Source organism: Lampetra fluviatilis, chromosome 37, assembly GCF_964198595.1.
Source record: "Lampetra fluviatilis chromosome 37, kcLamFluv1.1, whole genome shotgun sequence".
In the NCBI taxonomy this organism is placed as follows: domain Eukaryota; kingdom Metazoa; phylum Chordata; class Hyperoartia; order Petromyzontiformes; family Petromyzontidae; genus Lampetra; species Lampetra fluviatilis.
Genome location: NC_136311.1, coordinates 6063131 through 6086572, shown reverse-complemented (window position 1 = coordinate 6086572; position 23442 = coordinate 6063131). Strand labels below are relative to the sequence as shown.

General features: G+C 46.6%; 1 protein-coding gene across 1 annotated transcript in view; it reads right to left on the bottom strand.

Annotated features, from left to right (window-relative positions):
• LOC144945454 (active breakpoint cluster region-related protein-like) overlaps nucleotides 1-21086 on the bottom strand; it is a 119250-nt gene extending 98164 nt beyond the window's left edge. Inside the window, exon 1 of the mRNA XM_078873970.1 lies at nucleotides 19850-21086. Within this exon, the coding sequence (XP_078730096.1) occupies nucleotides 19850-20930 (1081 nt within the window). The 5' untranslated portion in view covers nucleotides 20931-21086. The remainder of the gene's footprint in view (nucleotides 1-19849) is intronic.
• Nucleotides 21087-23442: the final 2356 nt, after the last annotated feature.

The window sequence follows — 23442 nt, the reverse complement described above, 5'->3', positions numbered from 1 at the left end:
GATCAGAGGGGAGCGGTTGGAGCGGCGAGCCCGTGGAGGACGACCTCGAAACTGATCCGGTGGTTAGAGTGGGAGCGAGTGGAGGTGGGCGGAGTACTGTGGCGACGTGATGCTACTATTATGGGTACACGGACGAGGAGTCCAGTCGCAGAGTGCTCCCACTCCTTTTTCGCGGACGTCTTGCCAGCGTGGAACAGAACGCCAAAAACCCTTTAGAGAAGCTCCCACTTCGTGGAGGCCCCTCTCTCAGCAATGCCACGACCAAGCAATTGCAGGGGCTGCACCTTTACATAACATAACTTAAATTAGATTAAGTTCTGGTTATTTAAATCGGTTTGCTTTTGGTCAAAACCTGCAAATACACCGGGAGAATAAATCGTTCGGCATTTTCAGTGCAACAGGTTTTTTTTTAGTTTTGCTATTCGGGAACGACAGAAAGGAAGGATGTTCCTGAAACCGGCCACACCGCCCGAGCATCAGATGTCCAGAATGCCCAACGGCCGCCCTCCTCCCCCTCACTGTTCCCCACACTCAGTCGAGTGTTGATATCGGTCACGTGGCCCTTGCCGTATTACATAACCCTGTTACCGCTTTGACGTACAAAACGAACAAGAGCCCTTTATGTACGTATGTATCCACGTTAAATTTTCGCACTGCACGTAGCCCAGCCGTGCTAATCGAGCCATATCACTCGTCCGCTTACACTGGCACGTAAACCGCTGTTCATTTTTTGATGCGTATTTGGATGATTATTTATTAGTAATATTGTTATTATTTGGGTGGGTGGGGGGGGGCCGTGGCACACCGGTTATTCCACTGCGCTCCGAACCTGGGTTCGATTCCCAGCCAGGGCTAACGTCAGCGGCGGGTGATATCCAACTTGTCCTGGGCAGTCCTCATGGACCAACCCGTGCTAACCAACGTGGTGACGCATATAGCCAAACAACCCCCACGACCAATACGGCACCAGGAGCCCTTCATCCAGCAGTTGATTAACAAGGGCCTGTAACTTATCATTCTTAGCAATAATTTTACTCAGTATTTGCTTGAAAAAGGGTGCGAAATGTCCGCCCGTTGCTTCACATATACTACCACATCCATCAATCTGCAAAGCATCCTTAAAATGCCGATTTCTTTTCAATCGTCGCTGAACCTACAGGACGAGATATCATTTTATATTTTTAATCAATTAAATGTTACACCTTAAAAGCGTTACAAATCACCGCATACATATGCCGAGGCTTGCTAATACTGTGTAGAATCTCCCTGCCGAGTGGTGGCAACCCCACCTTGTGTTGATGAACAGAACACAATGCCGTACATGTGGAGCTTCATTTCAGCCAGATCTGTGCCTTGGCCGGCAACTGATAAAAAAAAAAAAATTCTGCACCCCGGCACACCACATCCCATGTACGTGCCACCTATTCACGTCTCTACCGGCGACCCGGAAATTATTCGGTGAGAAATTAAGCATTACGGGAGACGTGAAAAGCGTGCGACAGCCCTCCGAGATTCGACAGGAGCACTTGATTTAGAGAGCATACCCAGGTAACTGTCACCAAACGGCGAAGAAAAGTGATTGGGCTCGAGCAAAACACGCCGCCAGTCAAGCATGATACTGGAGTGGCAGCCAAGGAATAAAACTGCGTGCAAGAGGTCGTCCGCTGAGGTGATAGAGAAATGGGATCAGCTCGTGCGTGGGCACTAGGTACATTATTTCATCGTAGCCTCACGAGAGGTGGCTTGGGGAGGCCTTTATCCAGCGACGGATTGACCGCAGCTGCCGCTGCTAATGACGACGATGACAATGCACACGGAGAGAGAGAAAGAGAGAGCAAGCGAGAGAAGAACACCGTTCTTGCCGGCGGTGGCGAGCGTACGTACTGAGAAAGAGCGTATCAATCCAGGAGAGACGTGCGGGATGTCCGCTGGTCAGCTGCTCCATTTCCCCAGCTGATCACGGCTCCCTCCGTTGCATGGACCCGGTTCACACCTCGCTCTCTGCCGTCACCGCCGTCACCGCCAACGCCGCCACCGCAGCAGCAGGAGCAGCCGGCTCTCCTCGCTCACAGAGCACCCCCGCCGGGCACCGCGGGGTGCAGAACGAAAAACCTTCGGATGAAACCTCCGAGCATCTGAGAGCACGACCTTTGATTGCGCCCTTCCCTGGCTCGGGTTCCGGCGTTGGGTCCACTGTCACAGCTGTCCAGCGCCAGCCCCGGTTTGCCCAGTCCGATATTTTTGGAACGAAACGTAATTGACAGCAAAAGAGGGAGATTGCAGAATATATATGATGAGAGCGAGAGAGAGTGAGGCGAGAGAGAGAGAGAGCGAGAGCTCAATTCCCAGGGGGACCACCGATCTCAGCAAATGCAGTGCCGGTCGCCGTAGTAACAACAGTCCGAGCTACGATGATGCAGAGCCACGGCAGCTGTGAGGCATGAGCGAGATGGGCAGAAGCGGTATTTGTAAACGAGCGGCGTTTGCGCACCGCACGCGCGACCGCACGACGAGCGGAGGGCAGCGGTGATTCGAGGCCGGTCTCACAGCGGCGTGCCGACGGGGCATAAGTATGCGCCACCGCCACGCTCGTGGATATCCACCGCCGCCGCCGCCACCAACAACAACAACCACGAGCAGTAGCAAGAAATTGGCAGTAGCAGACGTTGCTAATACAATGGCTGTCTCGCTTGGATGCCGTTGCCTTGTGTGGCTGATGCTGCTGCTGCTGCTACACCACCCCCTAAAGCCCCCCCCCTCTCCCCACAACCCCATGTGCCCCCATCCCACCCCTCCTGCCTCTCCACCACCCACCGCCGCCACCCCCTCCATCATCATATTCCCACCACCACCTCCATCCCCCCTCCACCCCTTTGCTCCCGTGTGTGTACGTGTGTGTGCGGGGAGCAGTGGTGCAGCGGTTAGCTCCACTGCGCGACGAAGCTGGATTCCCGATTATCGCCAGCATCAGTGATGAATAACTCCGGACCGGTTCTGGGCATCATTTAAGTCAACTGGGGCGTTAAATGAGTACTCTAGTACATTGTGAAAACGTTTACAATGGGGAGACAAAGACGGCCGGACGTGGTGATGACCACTCACCATCTGCCCTTTGTTGTGACGTGTCGACCTTCATAGGTGCTTTCTAACAGCACTTGCCCCAACAGCCTGTACAGCTATCGGGGGGGAGAGGAGAGTGGGGGGGTGGGTCTTTAATAGGTGCTCACTAACAACACTTACCCCAATAGCCTCTACGGCGATGGGGGTCTTTGTCCTTGTGCGTGTCTGTGTGCGTATCAGTGGGGTGGGGGAGCGGTAATGTAGCGGTTAGCGCGCTCCGTACTATGCACCCGCCGGCCTGAGTTCGATTCCCACTCACGGACTCGAACACCGGTGACGATTATCTGAACCGGCGGTGCTGGGCCTCACCTAGGTTGACTCGGCCTCAAATGAGTACCTGGTGTACTGTGTCAACATCTCCACGAGAGAGATACAAAGGCGGCCAGGAGTGATGCTTGCCAAACACCGCCTGGTGTGTCGCGCTGGCCTTCATAGCAGAGGTCGCAACCGGGTACCCGATACCCGTACCCTACCCGATACCCGGCTACCCATACCCAGCCGGGTACGGGTAGCCGTTTGCGACCCTGGTGCGGCCGGGTACGGGTAGGCCGTGAGTCACTGGTGAGTAACCGTTTGTCACTCATTTCGGGTAGGGTACGGGTAGGGAACGGTTACCCGTACCCGGCCGGGTACGGGTACGGGTACCCATTTGCGACCCTGGTGCAGCCGGGTACGGGTACGGGTAAGGAATCAAAACCCGTTTGCGACCTCTGCTTCATAGGTGCTCGCTAACAGTACTTACCCCAACAGTCTGCGAAGGCTACACGGGGGGGATCCTTTGTCTTTGTGTGTCTGCTCACAACTCCTCTGTGCACCATACGCTGCGTCCCAAGCACGTGCGGCGCGGCACCCCGGCTGCAATCAATTCACTGGGACGGATTCTCATGCAAATTCAGTCGGCGATTTGCAGGCAACTGCCGCAGCTGTGAGGCTGGAGCCCTGAATCGACACGCTCAAGAGTTCCGCTTTTGTGCCAGGCCTTGCGGAGAAAGTGTGAGATAGAGTGGCGAGGCAGAGCGCGTAAAGTGGCGCCGGCAAGAAAAAAACGACTAAAACTTAGAACGTCTCGATGTCTGACGATCATAAATCGTATTCTTAGTTCTTTCGGTAAAGTCACGTAGGTAAAAAATGAAATTAAAATTTATAAAAATAATGACTTTACCGAAAGAACTAAGAATATGGATCCTTGCAGTCACGAAAGCTTCAAATCTAGGATCATAAATCGTCATCGGTTGAGATCAAAACGCCGCCAGATGAAGGCCTCCTCAAGCCCTTCCCATCTCTCACAATCCCGTGATGCAAATAACCATCATCTAGGACTCTAGGTCATGGGCACGAATTTATATCGTCGCTACACCTCCACGTTGGACGTCTTCTAAGACGGGTTCTCTCCTTTGGCTGCCCACTCAGAAGCCGTTCTCGCCGAGGCCCACTAACTTCCCTTGACAATCACACCGATAAATCTAATTATAATCTTTGATTTTGGCCGATGAATAATTACGTTCAAATCACCAGCAGTGTTCTCTGCACGCCATTTACAACCTTCAACAGTTGAACAAGTCGGCTTTTGCTACCAATGTTATCCATGATAGAAAATATAAAGGAAAAAAAAACCGTCACTGTTTTCACGAGGGCTGCTGCTACATCGGAACGTTTGGCCAATTCCGTTCGTGAAAGTTTGGCGGAAAGAAAGCAGAGAACCCGCAGTAAAATCCACCGAGGGGGTGACATTCATTACGGCCCATCTCCTGTCCCATCCCCACAGCCCCTCACTCCTACACCTCCTGGCAAGCCCTATTGGTCACCCATACAAATAGTAACCAGGCTCAAACCCTGGTTAACTTGCAAAATCCAATGAGATCGGGGGGAGGCGGGGGGCGTTCATGGTAATTTGGTTGAGGGCAAATGAAATGTGAAATGGGAAAAGCGTGGATTGTAAACGCTATTTGTAATGGACACACGTTCACCGTTGACTTCAGCCGTGTCACCCTTACTAACGTGATTATGCATCTTAATGGGTTTTTTACATAGCATTAAATAAAGGGATTGACTTGCGGATGGATTTAAAGCCCCGTCAGCTGAACTGGTGTCTGCATCTCTCTCTGTCAGCAGCCACCTTAAATCCATCCTTGAGTTTCTAAAAACATACAGACATGCGTTCGTACAGACAGTATATGGTATTCTTTCACCAAATTACCCTGAATGTTCGCCAAATCTTGTCAGATTTTGTATGCTTTCCATGGGTTGAGCCCGGTTAGTATTCAGGTAAGAGACCATCAGTTGTTGTAGGCTGGGACTGCAAGTTGATCACAAGAGGACAATACAACAGACTGTTAACGCTGTCTGTGCGGACATGTGAGTGTTAGTACCCTCTACTATGAGTGCATTTTCTGCGGCTACTCCGGTTTGGTCCCAAATGCTGATAACTCAATCGTATAAATGGCCAAACATCTCGTACTTTTCATTCACCCAGACCTTCCGATTGGCACAGTTGACTACGTACGGTGCGAAAGACGTTCAAAACACAGCACATACATTGTAGCAGGACCCTCACGAACGAGTCTTGAGACTCAAATGTCCCGCATAAATAATTAACATCGCTCTTATATTTTTCATCGTGGCTTTCTTTGATTTTCATGTACTGTCCCGTATTCATTCGGCTTTTTAAAAAATAACAAATACTGCATACGCTGTGAGAATAAACACATACCTGTCAACCCATACGGTTTACCAATATTTTTAAACAGGGAAATTTAGTTCAGGTCCATACGGCGTTTCAATACGGGGGAAAAAACATCATTTTCGTCAATTTGTGTTGTGTTTCTCTCTTGTGATGGGACTTTGTAGGATGAACATTAAGATTTACAAGGGGTGACCAATAAGGTCTGAATTGGTCTGTAACAAGGTAGGGCACTGATAATAAGTGGTTGACAGGTATGTAAACAACGCTGCGGTATTGTTAAAAATATCAAATAAAGCACGTAAATACCAAATACCAAATGCTATCGGAACATCTACCACGTCACTTACATCGTCACCACTTGGCGCCACAAGAGGGCGTGCAGAGCGAAGGGATTTCTAAAATTATCCACGCGCCCTGGCAGTTTTACCACAAAATTTTCAACAAAATGGGACCTTTTTGCCAGTATCAATGTGTGGAAAAAAATCTAAGAGTAGGTTTTTACCCTTTCTGGCAATAAAACAAGTCTTAAGATGTTCAAACACCAAATAGAAACCTTTTGCAAGGAATCAAACATGCTTGTTTGTATGATCACCACAAGTACGTGCGCTTAATGCAAACACGATTCCTCATAAAAGGTTTCTACTTTGTGTTTGAACATCTTAACACCTAGATTTGAAGCTTTCGTGACTGCAAGGATTCATTAAAATTAATTTTAATTTTAATAAATTTTAATTTTAAATTAATTTTAATTTTTTACCTACGTTACTTTACCCCCTCAACCAACCCGACCAGATGGCCACTTGTCCAAACGTCTTATTTATTAAACACGCCGACGTAGTGATGAAACTCCGACCAACAAAGCTGCTCCTTCGCACCACCAATGGCTTTAGACCAGGGGCGGTTTCTTCATTAGGGCGATTGGGCGACGCACCACCAATGTCATTCAACCACAGAGTCACGCTAGCCGTCACTGTGCCTCTGGATATAGTCCAATCAGCGTCATGTCACGTTCTGTGGAGTACCGCCTCTTTTTGGGCGATTTCACTCCGGCTGAGAATCGCCCCGAGTGGCCCCATAGACTTACATTCAAAGATGTTTTTTTTCGAACGGGGGGCGCTGCAATGCATTCTCTATGGCTTCCGGGAGGGCTCGCACTAACGTGCTTACGTCATCATACGTAAGCACGTTGCATCCAACAATAATATTTGTCGCCACCTAGTGGAATCTTTAATAAAAGAAACTTGAGTGGATTGTATATTAATAGTGAGTATAGAAACAAACAAGATGTATTGTAAGAGTCACTTTATTTTTCATTAATATTAAAGAAGTGAAGTTGCCTTTACATGCTTAAGCTGTTAATTTATCCTTTGCATGGGTGGACCTTATCCTTATAAATCATCCAGACATTTGCCCCCCCTGAGAGATTTTGCAGGAGCCGCCACTGCTTTAGACGCCTCGCGACTGAATTTAACATCGATGCTCAAAATGCTTTGAGCTTCATCTGGTCGTAAACTCAGAGAAGATCCACACTGGGGCGTATAAATAATAACAATGTTTATATATTTGTAAACGTGGCGATCTTGTCGGGTGGTGGAAGGGTTAATGAGAACAACTTTGGCCTAAAACTGCGACACTGCGCAAGCCTCAAGAATCAGAATCAGTATTTATACTGGAGGAATCCGATGAGCTATAAAGCTCTTTTTCACAGCTGTCCACTGGGGGCAGGTAAGAACGTTACAACAACAAACACAACACAAAAACAAGATAATAGTGCAAAGTACAATAAAGCTAAACAAATCACCCAAACGCATACTAATAAAACAAAACCATTCCCATCCTATCAGACAAAGCCCACTGAGATATTAACTTATATTTCAGAAATGACCTGACCACAAAATGATAGGTCAACAAAGTGGCTTATCATTTGGACAATCATAGCAGCGAATGAATCCACATAATCTCAATGCATGTTCATGAATATGGAGGGGGGAAAAACGGAGGACCCGGAGAAAAAAATCCATGCAAACTCCAAATATACAAGCCCCAACATCCTGCATCCCAAGCAAAGAAGATATCATCACACCACCGTGGCGCCCATTAAATAAATTCAATATTCGATTAACCGACGCATTATTACACAACTACTTGGCACTCGGCAAAAGTTCCTCCAAGGTCTTTGGTTTTTAATGTTTGGTTACCGCAAGGAATTTTTTTTCTCGTAAAATGTGTGTGTTTTTTTTAAGTGCGGCCAAAGTTCTATGGCTTAAATCCAGCCACACATTAAACAAAAAAAACTTCGCAAAAATGGTACACCGTACTGTATGCGTGTAACCACAGTCACCTGTGAAAATTCGCATTTCTAACAGCAAATTAAAAAGTCAAAACGTATTCCCATCATCTAATTTATATTTATAGAGCAGCTTCACTCAAGGCGCTTGGCCAAAGCTTACAAAAACGATGACAGTGGAATGATGTAGCTGACAACGGCATACAAGGATTGAAGAATGAGTAACGACATCGACAGAGGGGCACTTCGGAATTACGGGGAGGGACATGAAGGAGCGGTGGGGCAAGGGGAGGGAAGAGAATGGGCAATGGAGAAGAGGTGAGGCTTTGAAAGAGGAACGGAATGAGGTGAAGGAAGGGGGCTGCTTAGTGACCTGGACTAGTGATAGCGTGAGAGAATGTCAAGCATTCAGGAAGGAGGCAATCGTTCTTCGGAACGATGTCCAACGTTTGCCCTTCAGTTCCAGAACAAGCTCCCAGCGAGGTGGGGCGAAACATGAGACGTCATGGCAAACAATAACACGGTACAATTCGAAAACACAACCATGCCAACCTAAGCAAATGTATTATAGATGTTTTTTTTTCTAGATTAAGGGTTTCTCAAAATACAGTACTGTACTTGTGACACCTGTCGTTCTGATGATACCCATCTTGACTTAAAGCTTTCGTGACAGCAGGAATCCATACTCTTTGTCTCTTTCAGTAAAGTCACGGAGGTAGAAAAATAATACGTGACTTTACCGAAAGACCCAAAGAGTATGGATCAGAGGTGGGACAAAGTCATTGTTATGCAAGTCACAAGTAAGTCTCAAATCTTTGCTCTCGAGTCCCGAGTCAAGTCGAGTCAAAGATGAGGCAAGTCCAAGTCGAGTCTGAAGTCATCAAAATCATGACTCGAGTCTGACTCGAGTCCAAGTCGCATGACTCGAGTCCACACCTCTGAGGTGGGACAAAGTCATTGTTGTGCAAGTCACAAGTAAGTCTCAAGTCTTTGCTCTCGAGTCCCGAGTCAAGTCGAGTCAAAGATGAGGCAAGTCCAAGTCGAGTCTGAAGTCATCAAAATCATGACTCGAGTCTGACTCGAGTCCAAGTCGCATGACTCGAGTCCACACCTCTGGTATGGATACCCGTCTTCTTGTATGTAACTTTGCGTCGAACTGAGACCCCATCGGGTAAAGATCTGCAATTCACCAGCAATGATTCAAGCAAGCCTTGGCTGCTGATGAGACAGCGCTTGTCGAAACCGGTCTAGCATTTGCTTGTCTTGAAACGATGCTGCTGAATGATAATTCGTTTTTTCACCCTTTTATCTGGCAACAAAACTGACGCCTTTTTTACAAGGAGTCATGTTTGCATAGACCACAATACCTGCAGTCGTAATGCAAACAAAAAACATAACTCTGATAATGTATCCACTGTCCTTGAAGTTGATTGGTCCACACCCGAGACAGCTTTCCTACCAACTTCAAGGACAGTGCATACATTATCAGAGTTATGTTTTTTGTTTGCATTAGGACTGCAGGTATTGTGGTCTATGCAAACATGCCTCCTTGTAAAAAAGGTGTCAGTTTTGTTGCCAGATAAAAGGGTAAAAAACCTATTGTCATATTTTTCTACTGCCAAATGAGGTTCCAATAATGCTTCTGAAGTTATCCACACTGCCAGAAGGCCGTGTGCCGACTGACGGTTTGTGTAAAAATACTTTTTCTTTTTTACATGGTGAGTTGGATATGTGAAAGAGACGTATCGTCTGCTTATTTATCCTGCAGAGTTAGGCAAACTTTAAACAAACGTCAAATGCTGAACAGAATGAATAACGACACGATTCGAATTGCTTTTGCCGATTGTGCACTATGCTCTAGCGTTCCCCCCCATCCATCCTGTCCCATGTTTGACAAAAGGCTCTTGATGCACATCACTTTAACCCTTTCCCCGGTCCTGAGACGACTGCAAGCGGTTCAAATCGTTAATTTCATTTGTAGGAGCGTAGCGCCGTTGTTTTTCAAAGACATTTCCCTCACCGCAGAGAACTGTAGTGACACGACCGCACTCTACTATAGCTGGCACCAAACTGGTGCCACACGTCCTCCTGCATGGGCTTGTGGGAGCCTCAGTCTCCATACGAACGGGAAAACGAACACATTCCTACAGAGGGAGCTGGTTGGAACGTTGGGTTGCTCGGTCAATGGCCAGGGTCAACGGCGGCGTGGTGTATTCCGCAAATATGCCCGACTGTGAGGGTGGGCACAAGCCGGCGTGAGTAGGTTAAACGTTGAGTTTTATAAGGGCACCACGGGGTGACCAGCCCCTCCCCACCTAGCCCCACCCCTCCCTCCCACCCCCCACCCAGCCCCACCCAGCCCCACCCTCCCCACCCAGCCCGTCCCCACCCAGCCCCTCCCCATCCTCCCCTCCCCATCCTCCCCTCCCCTCCCAGCCCCACCCTCCCCTCCCTACCCAGCCCCTCCCCACTCTCCCCACCTAGCCCCTCCCCACCCAGCCCCACCCCTCCCACCCCCCACCCAGCCCCACCCTCCCCACCCAGGCCCTCCCTCCCCACCCAGCCCCTCCCTGCACGACGGACACAATAATCCCCTGTGGGCTGTTGTAACCAGGAGGTTCCTACCAGTATTAATCACGCTCATGTCTCTGCATTTTGTCCAGCCCCCTCCAAACACCGCAGTTTGTACGATGACCACACGCAGCTTGACAATCACAAGAGGGACACTGCTGCAGCAGGGCAGTCAGCGTGTGAGCAGGCATTTACAAACACGTGGGACACAATAATTTCCACGGCCGGTGTGAACTTTGAAGAAAACAGCCACTGGCGAAAAAATATTGCACCAACATTTTTGTTGGCCTTGGCTAGGAAGTGGCAGCAGCTTGGGGAGGCATTCATCCAACAGTGGAAATACCGTGATGGTAAGAAGGTAAGCCGCTATCATCGCGTCTTTCTATCGCGTTTGCGATGCAAGGCACTATAACAATAATAACTAAGAGACGAGTAACACCCAACAAGGACCTCAAGTGCCTAAAATCTGTGAAATCGTAAAGCAAAGGTGATTTTTTAAAAATGTAACTCCACTTTTCCAGAGCCTTTGCTTTCTCCCCGCACAACACTGGCCGTTGCGTCACGTGAAACTCTGCCAAAGCGATAAACAAAGAAACTAGAAGTTCGAGTTTTTACATGTACAAGTTCAAACACAAACATTGTTGGATACAGACCAAGAATTAAGAACACAGGGGCAGTAAGAGTCAACTTCGCATTTGTAAGGCATGCGAGTTGCGATTGTCAACCGATTGACTTCCCTCGAACAAAGACACTATCTGCGTCAGTATACAGCACAGCCACATACACATACAGCCTCTTTGCCAATCCACTGCTGGATGAGGGCCACCATGCAGGTCACGGGGGGTCATTTGACCATTCTTCACCCGCAGAGAGTACAGACGCGGAGAGCGCAGAAGTGCAGTACAACAATGGATAGTTTCCAACTCCCCGCTGCTGCCTATAACAACCTGTGTCTGCATGGTGGTCTCCTATCCAAGCAGTAACCAGGTTCAGCCTTGCTTAGCTGCTGAGACGTCACGAGATGGGGGCGCATTGCAGTTGATATGGCCTGTAAATGAGACTCATTCAACCTTTTCAGCACAATCATTGAAAAGTATAGATTTTTTTACGGGTTATTTTTGTCATGGGAGTTTGTTTGACCATACTTCACCACGCTGGTCATTACAGGTTCGCGACGGAGGGCTGGGGGTAAAGGGCTGGTTTAGATACCAATGGATTCTGATGTTAACACAGTGGGCGGATTGCCGGGTTCATGAGTACAGTGCGCTAAACGTTGTGCCACCACACCCCCCACGCATTATTACGTACACCGAATTTTATTATTAAGAACCTTCACCTGTATCGTGTCAACAGCTCGGTAGACGCATATATATATTGGGGTGGAGCGGTGGTATCGTGGTGAGCGCACTACGCTATGGATTTGACAGCCTGAGATCGAATTCCAGCCATGGCTCACACCCATTGGGGTGAGTTATGTCTGAACTAAGGCTGAACGATTTGGGGGAAATATCTAATTGCGATTTTCTGACAGATATTGCGATTACATTTTTTAAAGTCAAGCTTCAGTTCAATATTCACTGTGTTAATAGATTTAAAACATGCGATGGAGCATTACCACATGATTCCATCAAAATATGAACTGCTCTATATATTCTAATGCAAGGATGAGAACTTAAAATATATTAATTGCTTGCTACATGTATTTATAAAAATGTTTTCATTGAAATAGAACAATCAAACATAGAGCAATTGTTAAGTTAAATAAACAAAGTTATAATAATAATAATAAATGAAACAATTCCAATAAGAAACATATAGGACTTTTAAAATCGCTAAAAATCGCAGCCTTTGTGATTTGCTAATTGCATTGTTCCAAATTGCGATTTCGATTTGAAATCGATTAATCGTTCAGCCCTAACCTGAACCTATCCTGGGTCCCCCACAACTCCCCCACCTCACCCCGCTGACCAGCGTGGTGAAGTATGTTCAGACAACCCCCAAGACCGGCAACAGCATCAGGAGGCTTTCGCACAACAGTACATTAACAAACGGATGTAGATTACTGTTATGACCACCTTTAAGTAATTACATATTTGGTGTCAAAGTACGCTTAATATTAAACTGGTGTAAAAAAAAAAAATTCCGAGCATGTTTGGTAGGCAATTTTTTGTAGGCCGAACAATTGTTTGTGCATATTCCGCATGCGGAAAATTTCATGACACATTTCCTCATTTCTCGCGGTTCGGTAGTGTTATCTGTGCACCAAGGGGGGTCATAAGTCCCTGGGCAAGTGTTTAACCTACACAGATATAGCACTCCAAACAGGCAAGGGCTGACGCTTCGTTCAGATTGTTTTCGAGCACTGCAGTACGAGCCCTGTGACCTGAGTTTGATTCACACCCATGGCTAATATCATTGACGGATATTATTTGAACAGATTCCTGGGCGCACCCCTCTACCAGAGGTCGCAAACGGGTTTTGATTCCTTACCCGTACCCGTACCCGGCCGCACCAGGGTCGCAAATGGGTACCCGTACCCGGCCGGGTACCCGTTCCCTACCCGTACCCTACCCGAAATGAGTGACAAACGGTTACTCACCAGTGACTCACGGCCTACCCGTACCCGTACCCGGCCGGGTACGGGTAGCCGGGTATCGGGTAGGGTACGGGTATCGGGTACCCGGTTGCGACCTTTGCCCTCTACTTGCACCAATACGCACTGGTGAGCATGGTGAAGAAAGGTCAAACAAGCCCCTTCATCCAGCAGTGGATTGACAAAGGGGCTGTAAGTTTACACAATTGGAACCTCCTTTGCCAGTAGCAAAATATGATAATTGTTTTTTTTTACCCTTTTATCTGGCAACAAAACTGACACCTTTTTTTGCTTACCCCGAGCTGTCATACTCTGGTGGTGCATTGTCTTTGAGTTGCGCGCCTTTTGGCGTCATATGGTCCAACAGAGCCCAGCGAGACTGGGCTCTAAGAAAAGCTGTCTCGGGTGTGGACCAATCAATTTCAAGGACAGTGCATACATTATCAGTGTTGTGTATTTTGTTGCATTTTGACTGCAGGTATTGTGGTCAATGCAAACATGACTCCTTGTAAAAAAAAAGGTGTCAGTTTTGTTGCCAGATAAACGGGTAAAAAACAATTATCTGGCTGTAAGTTGTGCAGGTGATTTAAGATAGCTATGATGTCACGGCATTAATAACGAGCCCTAATAACCATAAAGGTGCCCCAGTCTAGCTCTAGGAGCATCGGCAAATAACAATGAACACTGAGACTCTAAACTCTCCCTTTGTCCAGCTCTGCAACCCTTGAATATTCACTCTGAACCATTAAATTTGTGAAGGTGCCTTAGTTGGCCTGAGTTGCAGGTATTAACACGAACCCTTAACAATCCTAAAAGGTACCATTGTCTGACTAAGTCTGGCCAAACATCTCAAGTGCAGGATCCTTCTGAGAAAATATTGAGCCTCAGTGATGCTCTCCTGGGAAAAGGAAACGATTATTATTACGTCTGGGTGTGCATGCAAAAGTGTCACTTGGCATACACAGCTGCAATGCATGGTCTTTTATCATTTATATACATATAACGTAAATGCAAGTTATGAAATGTATATTTGGTCAGAATAGATCTAATGAAGGAACAGAAAGGGCATCTGTGGGGTTGGTAGTGGTGGTGGGTAACACATTTAAAGAAAATGATGAAATTCGATACCAGTGTTGTTACATCGCCTGGATACTCAACAGCTTTGCTGTTGATAATTGCTTTTTTACCCTTCTATCTGGCAACAAAACTGACACCTTTTTTACAAGGAGTCATGTTTGCATAGACCACAATACCTGCAGTCATAATGCAAACAAAAAACATAACTCTGATAATGTATGCACTGTCCTTGAAGTTGAGTGGTCCACACCCGAGACAGCTTTCCTTAGAGCCTAGTCTCACATGGGTTGGACCAGATGACGCCAGATGACGCACAACTCAAAGACAATGCACCATCAGAGTATGAGAGCGCGGGGATAAGCATTTACACCATTGGAACCTCATTTGCCAGTAAAAAATATGATAATTGGTTTTTTACCCTTCTATCTGGCAACAAAACTGACACCTTTTTTACAAGGAGTCATGTTTGCATAGACCACAATACAGCTTTGCTGTTGGCCAAACGATAAACAGCAGCTGTAACAGTGACTGGCTGACCGGCTCCAACCCACACAATGCTGAACGGCATTTCATGCAACATAATCAGCATACTCGGAGTGAATCCGTGTTGGGTGGGTGCTGAACTTGGCCGAGCAAGATGTTCAGGATGGCCCTTCCGTGAATATTTTCACGCAAAGTCAAGTCAAGGTGTCTTCCTGCTCCTTCTTGCATTCTTACGCCTCATGCCTAAGGCCCACAGAAACTTTTTCGGAGCATTACAGCCGTAGAAAATTAACCTACAAATGTTACCGTCCATTAGCCAATCCACTGCTGTATCAGCTGGTGGTGGAAAGTCACATCCTTTTGGCAGGGACCACTCACGAAGCCGGCTCTGCATTTATTTTGTGCTGCACAGGGAGAGGTGCAACGGTGGGGGGGGGGGGGTCCCCTTGGCTAGACTACAGTAAAGCATTGGAATCGTTGGGATGAGGTGTGATGTACGTACGTTGAACTTATTTCACTCCATACGTAGCCAACCGTGCTAATCTGAAGTGCACGGGAAGGACAACAAACTAAACACAAAAAGTGGTTCTAAATAAATGAGTTGACATTCTATATTTCAAAGTGCATAGCTTCCAGTGGCTTGCTAATATCGGATGGAAGAGCATTCCAGACGGCCGCAGAAGCGCATCTGAAAGCGCGCGATGCAGTGACCGTCTTTGTGCAATGCTGTGAGGATGACCGGAGTTCACGTGAAGGTTTATGTTCCTTGACGAGATCAGCAAGGTATTGTGGTTCATTTGTGGAAAGCACTTTGTGTGTAACGAGTCTGACCTTATAATGTGTGCATTGAGTTGCCGGGACATTGAAGCGCCCCATAAAAGCAGATCCTTAAATCCTTATCGCTTATCCTTGGGACAAGTGTAGAGGAACTTCTTGGGTGTCTGAAAATATGGCTAACAACCCAGACCATACAGTGCCTACTTTGGTACAGTACATCAGTGGTTCCTAACCTTTATTCAGTAAGGCCGCGTGGGAAGTGGTTTGCCAAACTACTGCAGATAATACTACAGCACGATTTATTTATTTTGAAGTCACGAAAAACACCAAATGCATTTTTACTGCAGAACTAGAAGCATCAGCCATCTGATTAATGAAGAGAGTAAGCGAAATCGTTCCGCTGGTTTCTTAGTTAAACTTTTATGGCGCTTTTAGAGTAAGTTTAATTCAGAACAATCGTATTGGTGGTACGGTGGTCCACACATATCCGTATATCTATTCTTTTTAAGGTTCAGTCACCCCCAAGTTTAGAATAGTTTTGAAGCACTGCAGTGGAGTGCTGTACAGTATTACACGATTTCGAAATAAAAATGTATTTTATTAATATAAAGACGGCAACAACAAAAAACCCGCTGACAAATCTACACTGGAAAACAATGATTAACGGCACGTTAACCACAGAAAGGGATGCGTACACACAATTAGAAATTCATATCCTCACTTGTTTTGAGCGTTGTACAATATTCATTTGGATTAAACTTATCACAGTTCCAACTCTAAGGAGGTACGTGGTCATATTACCCACAAGCAGTGGCGTTACTAGAGTTGGTGTCACCCCGTGCGTAACTCATGGTGTCACCCCCATGAACCTCCGCCCGTTCCAGACCGTACAAAGTCCTTAGTAATGTTTTTTGTACGTATATCACTGAATGTAATGGCAATAGTAGTGACATAAACAACTCGCAAAATTAAAATAGCACCTTTAAATTACAATATTTCCTTTAATTACTACTTCATTCTCAAAAAAGCTATTGATATAGGTTCACAAATACTAATTACCAAAATATTATAGCTAAAACACCAGAAAATTTCACAAAATCGCCGACTATAAAAACACGAACAGCAACGAACACAGCAGCGCGTGCAGACGAGACCACGTGGCTGGAAGCGTCATTGCAGTTGGGTAACAATGATAGCTCTGACCGGGAGCGCATTAGAAGGTTCAAAAAGTAAATTAGCATCGAGTTTTAGCCTTGTAGGTATATTGATACAGTACATGTAAGCTGGGCTTACGAATGTTTTAGTTATAACTAACTACAGGAATATATTTTTTTTATAAAAAAAAATCTGCGGAAACACAAAAATTGTAAAGACAGTAATTTTGGTGTCTTTTTTAAAATGTTGGTGTCAACCCCTCTGATGGTGTCACCCGGTGCAGTCCACACCCCACCGCAACCCCCCAGAGACACCACTGCCCACAAGCCCTATTATCGGAGGGAGCTGTTGGGTCCGCAAAATGTCCTGTTATCCGCGGACCGATTCTTCGAATTATCCATTTGTTTTGTTTCTCCGGGATAAACGCGGAGTAAATTATGGGATGATAGTAATCGGTTTTTACCCTTTCAACTGGTACAAAAACTGACACCTTTATACAAGGCATTATGTTTGCAATAACCACAACACAAGCAGTCAAAGTGCAAACAAAAAGAAACAACTCTGATAATGATAATGATATGCACTGTCCTTGAAGTTGATTGGTCCACACCCGAGACAGCTTTTCTTAGAGCCTAGTCTCCATTGGTGTTGGAACAGATGACGCCAAAAGGCGTACTATATTTTGCCACTGGTAAAGGAGGTCTCAGAGTGTTATGGGATGATGTCGCGGTGAATAATTAGGATCCGCGATATTCATCCAACAACATCACCGTGAATCCAAATAAAAATCCTGACATCGTCTCGGGTGCGATTCATGTGCAAAGACTAAAGTATAAAACGTGTCCGTCAATGCGAAATATGCTGGAAGGCGCTCAGGAAAGTGTGAGTGCACTACACATGACCACAATACACCTACACAATTTAACCGTGTCACCCCCGCAATCCCGCCCTACCCATACTTATTTAACCTGAGTATTCACCTGAAGTGACACGGGGCAGCAATTTGGTGGCGGTCTTTCCATCTCAAACCATTAACAATCACCGCTGTTTAGAGGTCTCCTGACGTCAAAGACTGTTGGAACTGCCAACGCCCTCGATTCACCTAATTCTACTTTGCGACGGCCTCGTATGTCACTCTCCCAGAAGGGCAAAAGATACCCACAGCATGTTTGCACGCAAGCCACTTGCTGCCGTTTCTTGTAGATTTTAGTGGTAAGGCGAAGACGTAGAGCGTCATGACAATTTCCACGCCCTGGAAATGTTTTTGTTTATTTAAATCATCAATGGATTTCCGCACTTTTATCACGCGGTTATTTGAAAAACATGGCAAGCGCTAACAGAAAAATATAAACACGCTGTTTTAGTTTCGGTAAAACATACAAGGAATTACCGCAACAGCACGGTAACCGTGCGTACAGTCCTGTAGTTACATTTGTTAATAATTTAGTGATGCGTAACAATGCCCAATCCTTTGTCAGTCCACTGCTGGATGAAGGGCTACCCGTGCCTGTTGGTCGAGGGAGTTGTTTGACCACACTTCACCATGCTAGTTAGTGCAAGTATGTGAAGGACTGGCACACAGATATGACTCGACATTTTAAGTTAAGCATCGTTACGATTCGAACTCAGGTCTCCGGGTTTCTAGCGCAGTGCACTTACCACGTAGCCACCGCTCCACCCCATTACTGTATACTATCCTATTTAAAACAAGAAAGAATGGTGTAACATTCATAATGTACATGGGATGGCATGGGCATCTGTGAAAAATAGCTTCATAACGCATCGGATTTGTAAATATTCTGATTTAGTGGTCAGTCACACTGAATTGAAAATATCAATGTCCTTCCTGTATACTGTCATACAATATCGTTACAACACAATTTAGGTGTATTTAAAGAAATAATAACGTATATACTGGACATAGTTTGTTTATAAGATGATGCAACCATGAACAGAAGAGGAAGCTGCGCATGAACATGGGGACATATCCACTGCTGGATGAAGGCCTCCCCATGTTATTCTCGGTACCATAGTTGTTTAACCATACCGGGTGAATAAAATGTGAAGGTCAGGACCGGTTCAGATATCACTTGCTATTGATGGTTAACGTCATTGTCTAACGAAATATAACTATTCTAATTTGAAAGCGACCTGGCCACAAATGATAGCTCAAAGAAATAGCTTAGCATATGTAATTTTATATAGTAGCCATATGCTGTAAAAGCATGTTGATTCTAAATCTGGAGGGACAAACCAGAGGACCCGAATAATAATCCACGAGACCGTGGGAAAAGAGAACACGCAAACTCCAAATATACGGCAGCAGGCGTCAGGGTCGGGATCGAATCCACGACATCTTGCTTACCAGGCGAGGTAGTTAACATCTCTCCACCCGTGGTCAGGAATCGAACTCTGTTTTTTTTTTCTGGTGAACGCCGCAGTGGACTAGAATAAACTGCAGCTGGAGTGCGTATCTGTGCAGGATCAAGCGTGCTTAGCTTTCGACGTCCAACAAGTTGGACGCATTCCAGATGAACCGGCGATAGGCCAGCCAGGCAAAAAAGAATTCGGCCCCAAAAAAAACCCCTCGAAATTGCGATTCGCACTTATTTCAAAGTAATTTTCTGAATTTCGATTTAAAGCTTTCGTGACTGCAGGGATTCATCTTCTTGGTTCGTTCGGTAAAGTCACGTAGAAGGGAAATAATAAAATAATAAAAATAAAACATAAAACAATAATTCTCACGACGTTTCGGCCACAACGCAAGCAGCCGTCCTCAGGTGAAGAACAGGTATGTCGGAAAAACAGCGTCTGAAGCTGTTCTTCACCTGAGGACGGCTGCTTGCGTTGTGGCCGAAACGTCGTGAGAATTATTTTATGTTTGATTTTTATTATTTTATTATTTCCCTTCTACGTGACTTTACCGAAAGAACCAAGAAGGGGTAATTTTCTGGTTGTCTTTTTGTAAAAGTTATCTGAAATATTTTATAAAAACACCAATCGGCCAACCACAAACAGCACAATAAAATGCGTGCAATAGCCGCGTCTTTAAACGTTGTTTTGTTAACCACACACACACAAGAGACGAGCACGCATTGCTTACCCAGGTGGTTGTGTGGGTCCTCCTCGGCACGTGTCACCTTAATTTCCACCTGGCCAACTTTGTAGTTGGGAACGGACAACCTTGGCCTCGAGGAGGCTGCCCCATCCATCTCCACAGACGAAGGCGATTGGGTCGAAGTTGCACCAGCAGCAGCAGCGTCGCCGAAAACTTTGGTAACCGCGTAGCACTTATGCCCCCCCGCCACCTTGACGGAGGTCTTCGTGTCCGTCCAGGTGACCAGCTTCTCCTTTTCGACCTTCGCCTGCTGCTGCTTCTTCTTCCTCCTCCTCCTCGTAGCCGTCTCCTTCTCGGGAGATGCTTCGGCGGACTCCACGTCTTCTTCGCTGTCACTGCTGGCACCCAGGGAGTCCGAGCTGCCGTGGTGAGAGCGGAGGGACAGAGGATCGACCAGGAGACTTTCCCTCGAGGGTGCCGCCGTCTCCTCGGCCACGCCATCCGAAACGACCTCGTCGTTGTCATCATTATCATCATCATCCTCATCATCATTCTCCTCCTTCCTGTCATTCTTCTCGTCTTCCTCGTCAGAAGAGCGACGTTGCGAGTTGACGTTCTTCATCATCTTGCGCCGGGACAGGATCGTTTGCCTTTGCTGCTTCGCCTTATGCACCACCAGCACCACGTTCTTCTCGTCGGGTAGCCCAAGCGACGACGACGACGACGGCGATGGTGATGATGGTGGTGGCTGCTGCTCCTTCTCAATAATCGTAGCCTCGTCTCGATTTCTCGCTCGTACCTCGAAGGCTGCGTGCCCGACTCGCCCGTCACTACCACCACCACCGCCGTCGTCACCCACGAGGTCGTCGAGAGACGCCGTGGAGCCCATCCATCGGCTGCAATCGTACCGCTTGTTCTCGCGCGCCAGACGCGTTTGCAGGTAGATGGCCACGAAGCGCTCCTGCTTGAGCTCCGTTTCCAACCGTCGGACAGTGGCGCACGTGGCGTCCAGCTTGCGCGCCAGGCCGTCGGGGTCACCGGGCTTGAGTTCCAACCGAGGGGGGTCACAGTCGGGGAACTGCGCCTTCCAAGACGACTCGAATTCGTCAGATTCTGAACCCCACATCGTTGATTTTGGTTTGTTTGTAAACGCTTTACTCGCTGCCTTACCTGGGAAACCTCACGCACTACCGATCCCCAACGGGGGTTGTAGCGCGTTCAGCGTTGTCTATAACTTGTGAGCTTACTCGTCAACCACAGTTATTATTAGAGTCTTTGGTCTTATGTAGTAGTATTGTTGTTGTTGCTGTTGTTGATAAAACGACAGGAATACGATCTTGTTACGTCCCTACACCCCCCCCCACCGCCACCTCCCCTTCTCTCCACCTACCTCAATGAAAGAAGAAAAAAAAACTCTGCAAGGTCCGTTTCTGTTGTTGTTCGGTACTAACAAATCAAACAAAAAAAAACAGACAAGCGAAGAGAAGTTGTGGAGCTCACACGTGGCGTGCGTCTTTTCGTTTGTTTGTTCCTCCGAAAGAGATTCGCTGCGATCCTTCTGCTTGAGTGAAGAAGAGTGCTTATGGCATTCGGTGTGTGCCGACGACGTTCTTCCTGCTTATTCTCTAAGGGAAGTTGACGTCAATGGGGGAGATTTGGGGGGGGGAGGGTGATGGTGACTTCACAAACTCGCATGCAGGTGGCGCTTTAACAACCACCACCAACAACAACCACCACCACCTCGGAATTTAGCCGTAGGAATGTAGCAACGGGCGCGCCACCTACTTTAGGGGCTGTCCATAAATGACGTCACGAGATTTTGGACGATTTTTTACCTCCCCACCCGGCGTCACAAAAAGTCAGAACCCCCCCCCCCCTCCAATATGACGTCACAAAGCTCTGCCCCCCCCCCCGCCCTCCCCAAAACCATTTTTCCATTTAGAAAATAAAACATTTTTCAAATCGCTTTAAACTATTGTCATTGTAGTGCGTATTTAATGATTTAATGTGGCGCTGCACTATGATGTTGTAGGAGTGTTGTTATAACAATTAGTGTTGTTATAACAATTCTATATTTATTTAAAGTTGCGCATTTTGATGTAAAGTCAAATTTCTCAAACCCCCCCCCCCTCGTCACACATCGTAACAAATGTCTGACCCCCCCACCACCCCAGGTGCGTGACGTCATTTATGCACGGCCCCTTACTGCGCTGCGCCTGCGTGCGTTCAGAAACTCATCTCGGTACGCGCGTGCGTGTGTGCGTGCGTGGTGGATCATTGCGGCGCAGGATCGCGATGCTGGTGGTAACGGCTTGGAGTGGACTTTGATCCAGCAGTGGATTGATCGCCGGTTGACGTCCGCTAAGTGCTGTGGTTGTACGTTGTACGCTGATCGGAGGTAATTGTGTGTGTCGGTCTCCGTCGGCCACTTGCGGCAAGAGCAGTTTGTGAGCATTGGAACTTGCACAGACGGGAAGAGAGTCCTTGACACACTGGCACAAGAGACACACGAACAGATGTGAAGTCACAGACACTGAGCTGGACAGAGGCATGGAGAGAGACATAGAGATTGACCACACAGTGGCACCGTGTCACAGACACCAACAAAGGTATAGAGGGAGACACAAACATGGACCATATTCTTGGTTCTTTCGGTAAAGTCACGTCGAAGGGAAATTATACAATAATAAAAATTAAACAATAACAAGTAAACCCGTAAAAACAAAGTTTTTCACTATAAATCCTTCATATGCGTGGCATCGGGGCGGCTAGAGTCCTCTCGTCCTCTGGCTTGAGATGGTTGCCACCTATGGGTCAGATGATTGTCTGGCAGCATTAAACAATTGGTAATTAAATATATATATATTTTTTCCCTAAACAGTGTAAAATTTTGGAATTTTTTTTTCTCACGAAAATGCATTGTCACGCACAACGAGTCTGTGCAAAATGTCAGCTCGATTGGATCACGGGAAGTGGGTTAAAAAACAACCGAAAGATTTGCACGGTCCTAAGCAAGCAAGCGAACTTAATATAAAGGATTTAAAAAGAAACATGTACCGAAAGAACCAAGAATATTAATCCCTGCAGTCACGAAAGCTTTAAATTGAAACATGGACCAGTTATAGAGACCCAAATACACGGGAGAGACAGACACAAACACGGAGAGAAACTCACAGTATTGTATTATTTTGGAAAAATTAAGTAAAAAACAAAACATGTTTTTTTCATGATTGGTAACCTTGGATAGACAGTGATCTCGATTTGATTCTAAGCATGCACATCCAGATGCCTATTTGCACACATTCCGTGCTTTGGTTCCATTCTCTCTTGTCAATGTACACGTTTCTTTTCCACGTCATTGCAGGTGACATACACAATAATGAAATACGTTCTTATTTCGACACACGTGCAGGAGCTATATATGGATTGTTGCATCACAAGACCATGAGATATAGAGACAGCTTTGGGAGGCCCTCATCCTACAGCGGATAGATCATGACTATTGATGCCTGAAACCCAGATATGTTTAAGAAATACGCTCATTCAGCTTCAAGGGCTTATTGTTTAAATAGTGATGCAACTGAGTGCGCGAAACGTTCACGGAACGTGACGTAGAATGGGAATTTCCACCCAAAGGC